At 30.1% G+C, this 12284-nt stretch overlaps 1 protein-coding gene across 1 annotated transcript; it reads left to right on the top strand.

Moving 5' to 3' along the window:
* The first annotated feature begins 4901 nt into the window (after positions 1-4901).
* Positions 4902-10651, top strand: LOC114395052 (auxin transporter-like protein 1). Its single transcript, XM_028356741.1, has 9 exons — positions 4902-5609; positions 5737-5913; positions 6244-6429; positions 6543-6655; positions 7034-7217; positions 7336-7433; positions 8254-8461; positions 8814-9071; positions 10219-10651. Exons 2-9 carry the CDS (start codon positions 5743-5745, stop codon positions 10438-10440), a joined length of 1440 nt encoding a protein of 479 aa, XP_028212542.1. The 5' UTR covers positions 4902-5609; positions 5737-5742; the 3' UTR covers positions 10441-10651.
* Positions 10652-12284: the final 1633 nt, after the last annotated feature.

Raw genomic sequence — 12284 nt, 5'->3', positions numbered from 1 at the left:
GGTTTTGTCAATGTTGCTTTCTCCCTTCATTATAACAAGCGATTTTCACTATTGCTATAATACATCGATCTATATCCAAAGGCCCGTGTAGAAAGTTAACTTGTTTTACTTCTGCTTATTTCATTTTTGTTATTTATACAATATTACACAGCTTCAATATCTTGAATATTAATGAAATTAATTATAAATGTATTTGACAAGAGTATTTTTATTGGTTTTTAACTTTCTTTACTAGCTAAAAAATTTGTTTAATTATTTGATAAATGAGTTCTTTTAATAACTTTTAATGATTTTTTTATAATTTTTAACTTTTAATTTTTTATATTTATTTTATTTTTGTTGTTGAATATTTATTAGATTTCTTTTTTAATCTTTTTTTATTTAAGGCAAACTTTTATTATTTTTATCCTTTATATAAATTTATATTTTTTGATTAATTCAACATATAATTTTATTAAACACTTATAATTCAATAAAATAAATTTTCAATTTTCAATTACAATTAATTTTTCAACTTTTAACTAACATTTTAATTAGTTTTGTGAAACATATAGCTTATATGATAAACCAAAAATTCTACTATTAATTAAGGAGTTCTTAATCCTTATGTCTATTTTCGTTAACTGTATAATTAATAAGAACAATTATATAATTAACGGTAGGAAAAATCATATAACTGTATAACAATTTTTCAATGCGATAGATGGCAATGATAATTGTTATATAATTAACGATAGGAAACATTATAAAAAATTAACGATACAGCTTCAACGTTGTGTATATAATTATTCATTTCGATAGAAAAAATTATTATTATTATTATTATTATTATTATTATTATTATTAAGTATTTGAAGTTTCTGTAAAAAAATATATATATTTGTAGTGATTTACGTTTTCAACTTGGTGTGTATGGTACCCTGGTGCCTTCATTTAATCTTTATATCATAATTCTTTGGCTGATAAAAAAAATGGATCCATTTATAAAATACGTACATTTGAAGCTAAAATCACATCAAATTAAAGAAAAATGTGGAAGCTAGCCTAGCGTTAGTAGTTTTACTCTTGACACCCGATAAACCTTTGTGCATGAAAAATTAAACACGCACTTCTTTTTTTTTTTAAATAATTTTTACTATTGTCTATATTTGTATATTCTATTATTCATATTTTAATTAGAGTGCCATATTATATAACTAACACTACTTTTATAGAGCTAGGTAATACTATATAATTAAGCATAACTGCTTTGAAATATATTTAATTGGATCGTAGAAAACGTTAAAACATATATAAATCTTTTATTGAGTATTCAACTATAACATATCAACGATTATATTCTGATATCTAAGCAAACCAAAATTATAATTTAAGCAAAGCAAGTATAATAAGCAGAAATACTAACGTAAAATCGACATGAGTATAGTTTGTTAATACAAATTGAAGTATAAGTAAATATATCCCTAACTGACAAACTAACATCCTTAACCGTCTTTAACTAAAATTTACGTTTCCTTTAAACAGATGGTAATTCTGTAAGTTACGCAAGTTCAGATACTAGTGTAAGTGTATCTCTACTCCTTTTTTATTTCGGTTGAATGTTTTTTGACAATTTTATAAATATCAACTATCTATCTGTTATATCTAATTATATACAATTAATCTTCAAAAAACATGCCTTGCTATCTTTAATAGAATTCTCCTTTTCAATGGTATTTTTTTTTTCATTTTGAATATTTGAACTCGAAACTTTTCTTCAATAATCTAAGTTCAGTCACTTGTATCTATGTAATGTTTGAGAAATTAAAGATAAATGCTAGTATTTTTTAGGAAATGGTTTTTGTATAAAATACACGAATGCTGATTTCTGTCAAACTTTGTTTTATATATATTTCCAATTTTTTAATTAATATTTGTTTTTAAAAAAACTATACCATATCGTTCAAAATTAGCTATTCATACTCTGCGTGAGTTTTGTGTTCATATGATAAAGCAACGCTGATTCTTAAATTGATCTTTTAAAAGTATTTTTGGATTTAGCTTGTGTATGTGAAAAAGTATAGGATATATATAGCTGACCAGTTTCAAATAAATCTGTCTTTATATATCCTATATTTTTAAGTGAAAATCATTAATTTATCTATTATTGATTTAAAGTGATATATGATTAAAATAATTTAAATTAATCGTTATAAATGCTCGTTTTCTAATTTTATGCATCTCTTCAAACCGGCTCTAGATTAAGCATATTACCAAAATAGTGTAAAATTTACTTTTTTAGTAATATACACTCCCTTTTTTCCTACATAAACATTACAATTAAGACTTTTGATTTCTCACCAGGATCTCAAACTATTTTAACAAGTTTTGATTTAGAGTTAATTATAAGACTAATTTTCAATACAAGAGTTGATTACACTTTCTACTATATGATAGTTATTGCATCGTCTATTGTTAACTATTTGTTTCATTGTTAATGGAGAATATAATTTAATTTTAATGCACTATTAAAACTGTATAAGAAAAGTAAAAATAAATCATAATGATTAAAAGAAATTTCATTGTCAATAAAAAAATTTAATTTGGTTTGTTTTTATGCACCATCAAAAATGTCTAAAAAGGTGAAAAAAAAATTTCATTATCAATTGAAAAATTTAATTGAATTTATTTTTATGCACCACTAAATGTCGCATAAAAAGATGAAAAAGTCAAAGATTAAAAGAAACTTCATTGTCAATGGAGAAATTTGATTTAATTTATTTTAATGTACTACTCAAATCACCTAAAAACGTGAAAAGGTCACAATAGACAGACAAAACTTTATTTTCAATGTAAAAGTTTAATTGAATTTGTTTTCGTGCACCGCTAAAACTTCGTAAAAAGGCCAAAAAGATCAAAAGAAACTTCATTATCAATATGAAAATTTGATCAAGTTTGTTTTAATACACTAATAAAGCCACCTACAAAATTGAAAAAATCACAACAATCAAAATAAGTTTCATTTTTAATGGAAAGATTTAGTTGAAATTGTTTTTCTGAATGGCTAAAACCGCATAAAAAGGTGAAAAAGCCACAAAGATCAAAAGAAATTCCATTGTCAATATGAAAATTTGATCAAGTTTGTATTAAAACACTACCTAAGCCACCTAAAAAGGTGAAAAAGTCACAAAAATTAGAAGAGGATTCATTTTCATTGGAGAAATTTAATTGAGTTTGTTTTCATGAACTACTAAAACCATCTAAAAAGGTGAAAATCACAAAGATCAAAAGAAACTTCATTGTCAATGGAAAATTTTGATCAAGTTTGTTTTAACGCACTACTAACCTATTTAAAAGAGTAAAAAAGTCACAATGATCAAAAGAAGCTTCATTTTCAATGGAGAGATTAAGTCGAATTTGTTTTCATGCACTCCTAAAACTGTAAAAAAGTGAAAAGGATCAAAAGAAGTTCATCGTTAATGAAGAAATTTGATCAGGTTTGTTTTAATGCACTACCGAAATCACCTAAAAAGTGAAAAAGTCACAATAATCAAAACAATCTTCATTTTTAATGGAAAAATTTAATTGAGTTTGTTTTCGTGCATGGTTAAAAATCCATAAAAAGGTGAAAAAGTCACAAAGATCAAAAGAAACTTTATTGTCAATAGATAAGTTTAATCAAGTTTGTTTGAACACACCACTAAAGTCACCTAAAAAGGTGAAAAAGTCACACCAGCCAAAACACACTTAATTTTCAATGGAAAAATTTAGTTGAGTTAGTTTTCTTGCACCGCTAAAATTCCGTAAAAAGGTGAAAAAATTATAAAGACTAAAAGAAGTTTCATTGTCAATGGAGAAATTTAATTGAATTTGTTTTAATGCACCTGAAACCATCTAAAAAGGTGAAAATGTCACAACAATAAAAAAAAACTTCATTTTCAATGGAGAAATTTTGTCGAGTTTGTTTTTATACACAACTAAAACTGTGTAAAAAGATAAAAAAATCACAAAGATCAAAAGAAGTTTAATTAATAATAAAGAAATTTGATCAAGTTTGTTTTAACACACTACTGAAATCACCTAGAAAGTAAAACAGTCACATCAATTAAAAAAAACTTTATTTTCAAGGGAAAATTTTAGTCGAGTTTATTTTCATACATCATTAAAATTACATAAAAGAATAAAAGAATGAAAAAGTCACAAATATCAAAAGAAGCTTGATTATCTATGAAATTTTTTTGATCAAATTTGTTTCAATGCGTCAGTAAAACCACGTAAATACAATGAAAAAGTCTCAATAATAAAAAAAAAATTCATTGTCAATAAAATTTTTTAATGAAATCTGCTTTAAACACCAATGAAACTGTAAAAAGTGAAAAACTACAACAATAAAAAAAACTTCATTAATCATGATCAAATTTAACTAAATTTGTTTTAACACGCCATTGCAACCTTGTTTAAGAACATGATAAAAATCACAACAATCAAAATGAACTTAATTGCTAATAGAGAAATTTAATCAAATTTGTTTTAATGCATTAGTAATTGACAAACGTTGTTAAATTTATTTATAATTTAACTTAATATAAAAAATTCTTGTTTTTCTAATATGATAAATACTTCGTATTTTCATATTGCTATTATATTGAATTAATTCTACATAAATCTTCATTTGTGAATATATATTAAAAAAATGTTTCTATTTAGTATTAGGCTTGGTCTTCCTTTAATGGCCGAATGAGTTGTGTCACCGTCACACAAATGTCTGAAAGTAACTATTTTACTGATACATTCTCACCAACCATTTTTAAAAAGTCTCGAGTGACAGCCAAACCAAAACGATCTCACAGCAGAGACAAATAATAACAAGAGAGAGAAAAAGTACAATTAAAAACCACACTATAAAGAGAAAAGCAAAGCTGTCACAAATGTAACCACAGTTGAAACGTAAACACATTATCATTTTTTTCTTGTTTTGCCTATTGCCTTTGGTTTCTTTCTCTGGTACGTTTCTGTCAGATCTCGATTATTCTCTAAGTCCAAGAATTCAGTTCAACCCTCCATCATTCAAAGCTACTTAAGTCACTTCACAGTTCACACCATCCTAACCCAACCAAACCAACCTTTTTCCTTTCCCATAATTTAATACTGATATACAGCACAGCACAGCACAGCACAGCACAGTAACTGTTTCTTGCTCACTGGGTTTCCGCAATCTACATGCATTCAAATTGCTACTAGCTTCTGCCAATTCCTCGTGCATTTAACACGCTAAACTTAAAAAGCTGGTTTAAGGGTAGCAGAAAAAAAAAATACTAGTTCTATTACTTGTAGTAGTGTAGTATATTTAAGCCTCTGCCAATTGAGTTAAAAGAGTTGATTGCAATTATGAAACTTTACCTGAGTGAGTGGTAAAGCCGCAAGAACTGCCCCATAAGGTGGCGCTATTCTGCTATTTTATCTCTTTTCCCTCGTTTCGGAAGGAAAAAACGAGATAAGCACGCTGCTTAGGAAGGAGTTACAAGGAACCTTCCCTTATTTGCTGCCCCTTTAAGCTATCCCTTCTCAGTTATAAATCCGCAAGAGTAACCAAACCCTTTCATTGCATTGCTCAACTTTCATATAACTTGGTATGTCTCAAACACCAAAGTCTCTTCTTCCCTTTTCAGATTCTCTGACCTTCACTTAGCTTTTAGTTATTTAGTTTTAGTTTAGTTCCTTACTCAGTGTTTCTTTGTGTGTGCTTTAACATATTAGAAAAAGATGTTACCTCAAAAGCAAGCTGAAGAAGCCATGATGTCAAGCCTCACCCAAACGATGGAGCGTGAGGAGGGAGAGGAAGTGAAAGGGGAGACCTCACAGTTTAGCTTTAAAAATGCTCTCTGGCATGGTGGTTCTGCCTATGATGCTTGGTTCAGCTGTGCCTCAAATCAGGTAACACTATGAATCATGAAATTCCTACAAATATGCTGTGGTATGGTTAGGCACATAACCAAACCATACTCCTTAAGCATGTGGTTGGTACATGTGTATAAATAACATAAATTGGGAGATATCAATAGTTTAAATGGATCTTAGTACTTTTCTATTATTAATTTCTGGCTTAGTGGGAGATACCTATGTTCACCCAAAAAAATGAGTCAAGAAATGCTAGTTTCATGATATGAAATGAGATTCTTCTCAGTTTGTACCCAGTTTTGGTTTCTTCTAAGGAGAAAGTAAAAAAAAAAATGATTTTTTTCTTCTGGATTTTGTGATGCGCAGGTTGCTCAGGTTCTGTTGACTCTGCCTTACTCATTCTCTCAGCTGGGAATGCTTTCAGGCATCATATTCCAAGTGTTCTATGGCTTGCTTGGGAGTTATACTGCTTATTTAATTAGCATTCTGTACATTGAGTACAGAAGCCGGAAAGAGAAAGAGAATGTCAGCTTCAAAAACCATGTCATCCAGGTTAGATATCAGACAACAATTCAAAACTTTTCCACCCTATACACAGTCCCATTTTGTTTTTGCTCAGAAATATGGAACAAGTTTCACTTCAATTTCTTTTCTTTTTTTTGTAGTGGTTTGAAGTGTTGGAAGGCTTGCTGGGTCCATACTGGAAAGCTATTGGATTGGCCTTCAACTGCACTTTTCTCCTCTTTGGATCTGTCATCCAGCTCATAGCTTGTGCAAGGTCTCAATTTCCTCTTATAATCAAATTGTATCTTCTTTTTTTAATTGGTACAGACTATTACTGCCATGTTTGGATTAGATTCAATTTTATCATAATCAATTCCAAAAATACATTGAAAGTCAAGAAGCAACAAATAGTTTCTTTCACTTTTTCAATTTTTCACTGTAATTTTGGAGTCAGAATCAATTCTGATAGCTATCCAAATACAGTAAAGGTCATTTAAACTCTTACACCATGTTAGTTAGAATGTATAGCGCATGCTCAATAGAAAACTGTGGATTGGACTAGATGTGTATCTAACATATGAGATGTAGTATTATAAATTAAAAAATTAGCCCCTCTATATTTATATATGCTTTAACTTGTCTTTATATGCAGTAATATATATTACATTAATGATCACTTGGACAAGAGGACTTGGACCTACATATTTGGAGCTTGCTGTGCCACCACAGTGTTCATTCCATCATTCCACAACTACAGGATATGGTCCTTCCTTGGTCTTGGCATGACCACCTACACTGCATGGTATTTGACCATTGCAGCCCTTGTTCATGGACAGGTAAGCAAAACCAACAACCTTAATTGTTTTTTCTCTCTGGTGGGGTTTCTCTCCTTTGAAATTGTTTCAACTAAACTTTGTTTAAAAAACCTTGTTTTAAAAAAAAATTAATTTGTAGGTTGAAAATGTGACGCATTCGGCCCCAAATAAGATGGTTTTGTATTTCACAGGCGCCACCAACATACTCTACACTTTCGGCGGGCACGCCGTCACAGTGTATGCACTTTTTATTTTTTTTTGCTTATTATGTTGGACAAAACAATTATGATATTGTTCTTTATTGTCTAGGACAGGCAGCAAAGATAATTGGAGAATTTCACTGCACGGTCCCTTTCTTCAATTGTTCTTTATTGCAGCTTTATCTTGCATTCATTCTAATGACCATCGGAAATAAGACAAACATTATATGTAGCACTTTTGAGTAACCATTACGATGATGTCTTGGCTCACGGTTATACTGTCATTAGCAATAAAAAATTTCAAACCCCAGTTGAACTTTTTTCTATTTAGTGTGAAATTCGATATGTGGTGTTCTGATCATGCTTCCCCCCGAAGACTCCATCAATTTGATAAATTTTTATCATATATAAAAATAAAAATAATAAGTGTTGGGACATTTTACCCCATGGTACGTCCTAGTTATTTATTTCACTCAAGTGAAAGGTGCAAGAGACACAAAACTTCGAACGTAAATACACACATTAATTATATTCATTTGTCTTTCCAGCATTATCCACGAAGAATTGTTCGATGGTCCAACTAGATAAATGGTGCCAAAAAGCGTGTGTTTGCTGTTTGGCATTAAAATGCACAATTCTTGATCTAACTTGGAAATTCTCACATGGGCAGCTTCTCTTTCCTTTTAGTATAATCCATATTTTTCAATAAAAATATATGACAAAGTCTATTTCATCTTTTTTTTATTATTTTAACAAGTGATCCTGATTTTGACAGTGGAGCATACACATTGGCCATTTGTAGATTTTTAAGTTACGCAGTAAACATTAATACGGACCGTGGGATATGACTATTGCAGGGAAATCATGCATGCAATGTGGAAGCCTCAGAAGTTCAAATATATATATCTTTATGCAACAGTTTATGTGTTCACCCTCACTCTACCATCTGCTATTGCCGTTTACTGGGCCTTTGGTGACCAACTTTTGGATCATTCCAATGCCTTCTCGCTCCTCCCTCGCTCTGGCTGGCGTGACACTGGTGTCATCCTAATGCTCATTCACCAGGTCCATATATGCATTTCCCTCCCTTGCAACAAATTATTACATGGTTACGGTCTCACGGACTAGTACGGTCTCAACTAATTTTTTTGTGGCAGTTAGATTTTTCAATTTATAAGAGTTAAAACTTTATGTGTGTTACATGAAGTTCGGTTAGGATCTCAGTGATCTAGAATTATATAATAATTTCTCCTCCCCGACATTCTTGACACTAATGTATTAGATATATTAATACATAAACAATTACCTAATCAAATGGCAAAATTAACTGATTTTAGTAATGAAGTATATCTGTAGCTTGAGGTTGTTACTTGTTAGTTACTAACTGATGATTGGTGTATTCCTACGTAAATGACAGTTCATCACATTTGGGTTTGCTTGTACGCCATTGTATTTCGTGTGGGAGAAAGTGATAGGAATGCATGACACAAAGAGCATATTTTTGAGGGCAATAACGAGGTTACCTGTGGTGATACCAATATGGTTTTTGGCCATTATTTTCCCTTTCTTTGGGCCCATTAATTCAGCTGTGGGGGCCCTTTTGGTCAGCTTCACCGTTTACATTATCCCTGCTTCTGCTCATATGCTCACATACAGATCTGCCTCAGCAAGAAAGGTATATATATGTTCCAATCTCCATTCTCTCCACATCTTATCTTAAATATCTTAATTTGTTTCTATATATTTTCTACCTTACGTGTCTCATTTAACTGCCGTATTTCATGGCATATGCTAATACACTAGTCAACTTTCATGGCATGTTTGTATTGGTTTCCAATTACCAATAATGTTACTCACCCTAGCTCACATTGAGCATTATGGGTCGTTAGGATTTCATAATTTTGGTCTTGTTTTCTTCTATACCCAAAAACTAGATTATTAAATCATTAAAAAACAAACAATAAAGAGGACTACATTGGCTATTTAGGACTGTCCATTTTCTGTTATCACACCTTGACATCTAAGGAATCCTTGAAACCACTTCTTGTGGTGTTGTGTGCTTATTTGAGGATATGATTCCAGCTTAATTTGTGATTTAGCAGGAAGTGGCTTCTTATCTCCCAGGTAGTGTAAGTCCTAGTGCCACTAGTTATAGTATTTTATTAGAATTTGAAAATTTATGAAACAAAATGAAGTTGGTGCCGTTTCTTTGTCAATTGTCGTTTAGTTATGTATATGCTATGGTAGTATAGTCAAACTACCACGGGTACTATGTTAACCACATGTTAACAATGAGCTGGGCCATGCCCAACTAGCCCAACCTAACACTCTCAAGTGTTCCTTCACAGCACTCACCATGCTAATCCTATTCCTACTCCTACCATGTGTTCATGGTGAATTCTAAGTTAGTACTATTTGCTTCACTGGATACTTCACTTGTACATATAATAATAAACATAGAAGCAAGTTCCTTAAAATGAACTAAAATATTGAAATTGTCCTCTTTATGAATGATCTCGAGAAAGGAATAAGTTAATTTATGATGACAATGATTTCTAATTTTTATTTTTGTTTATAATAATGTCCAAAAAGTGTTTCTTAATTTGATTTTGCAGAATAGAAACTACGTTCATTATGTTTTATGAATTTTTATGCACATTTATATATGTATCTTATATGTATAATTGGATACATACTGAATCTTATACACATATCGTATTTGTGGTTGACACTATTGGCACATGAACAGTTCAAAAAACAAAAGTTAACAATTTGGAAGTTCATTTCCTAATTATGGTTATTTGTTTTGGTATTTTAAACAGAATGCCGCGGAGAAATTGCCCTTCTTTATCCCTAACTGGACGGTGATGTACGTGGTGAATGCATTTGTGGTGGTGTGGGTTCTGGTGGTGGGCTTTGGGTTTGGAGGGTGGGCCAGCATGACAAATTTCATCAAGCAGGTTGACACATTCGGGCTATTTGCCAAGTGCTACCAATGCCCGCCCAAAGTTCTGCCCTCCTCCAACCACACCTTGCATCACTGAAAAAACTATGTTCCTTTATTTGTATAATATGTAGGGTGGCATCAGCATCTACCCCTTTTGTGGAGTGTGCTCTATTATTATCCGTATCTTTTATAGTTTTATCTCCATATAGACACATTATTGTGAATGCTGATGTTCCCTTATGTAGCAATGCAATATAATATTATTGCTTTTTTGGAATATAATATTCATACAACAATCTCTTATAATACTTCCTACAACGTTCCTTTTTCTTTTTTCTCTACCCCTTTCCATCAAATTATTCATCTTTCTTTATTTACTTCCAATCTATCTTATAATTTTTTTAAAAATATTGTATAAAAACAATCTCTCGTTTCTTTAATCATATGGCTTATCATGAACATCACTATAGTTAGCCCTAGGGATTTGATATTTGGCATAAAGCGACATCAAGTAAAGCCTGCACAAGTTTATATTATAGCTTCAATTTTTTATAAGACCATGCTTTCATTTTTCGCCTAATCATTTTCTTCATTAAAGCTAACATTAGGCCGTAGTGTATTTTGAGAGTGGAACCTGCGGGATTCTAATTACTCGTGCTATATCTAATTTCATCCAAATATTCTATTTCCGTGATAAGCCAAATTCAATAGGGTAGTGCGGTAGTGAGTTGTATTATTTTCAGAAAGAAAATGTATCAATTTATAAGCAAAATTTGCAAATGTATACCCTCCATGTTTGACTGGGGTTCATTGAGTGTAATTTTCAGGAGAAAGGACATGCATTCGATTGATAAGTGAATTTTGTACAATGAGGATAATATCATGAACTAAAAGTGTTATTGGCATGTTTAACAAGCTAAAACAGTGATATTCAGTTCTTTACTTTATTTATACATGAGTTTAATTTACTAAAATGGTATCTCCAATAAATTTTATTAAAACTAAACTTTATCAATTCAACCATTTGCATGAAATATATTAAGTTTACAATTTTTATGTAATAAAAAATTAACTAATACTCCGTTATACTTTATGTATTCGTATGACTTCTTTACGGATGATACTTCATATAATTTTGAAAGAGGGAAACTAATCGATTATTTCTGTTTAAAATATATCTAGGTGAAAAACACATTGGGAATTGATAAAATTATCTAATGAGCTGTTTACCTTCTTTTTTGGAAGTTTTTGTTGTTGGACTTAAACTTGTGTCCAAAAGTGACTCTATTTACTTTTGGGCTTTGATTCAAAGTGCTTAGGGTGTTGCTAGGTATACTCAACATTTTTTTGTTAATACCCAAAATGTCATTGATTTGTTGTTTCTTTTTCTGCGTAAGTGGTGATTCGTAAGCAGATTTTTCACATATGAATCAACTTGATCCGTATGAATTATACGGATGAAGTTGATCCATAAGTATGAAGTTCATCTGTATAAAGCATACGAATCTTAATTCGTATGGTTCATACGGATGAAGTTCATCCGTATTGATTTTTTATTTTTTTTAATTCCTTAAATTTTTATTTTTTTAATTATTAATATTTTAAATTACTTATTTACGCATTAAAAATATTTTACTATTACAAAATTTAATATATATTAAGTTTTGTAATAGTAAATATTTTTATTTATAAAAAATATACGGATTAAATAATTCGTATGAGTTATATCAAAATTAATTGTCATAAAATTTATTATTTAAATTTACATGCGCACACATTAAATATACATTAGACATTTTAGTGTTATGTAAACATATTAATTATTAGATCAAAATTAATTATCACAAAATTTATTATTTAAATTTACATGTGCATTAAATATATTAGAAATTTTAGTGTTATATATAACGACATTAATTATTTTATAACATAATTAATTTA

This window comes from Glycine soja, chromosome 18 (assembly GCF_004193775.1).
Source record: "Glycine soja cultivar W05 chromosome 18, ASM419377v2, whole genome shotgun sequence".
In the NCBI taxonomy this organism is placed as follows: Eukaryota; Viridiplantae; Streptophyta; class Magnoliopsida; order Fabales; family Fabaceae; genus Glycine; species Glycine soja.
The sequence above is the reverse complement of the archived record's forward strand: the minus strand, read 5'-3'. Positions and strand labels throughout refer to the sequence as shown.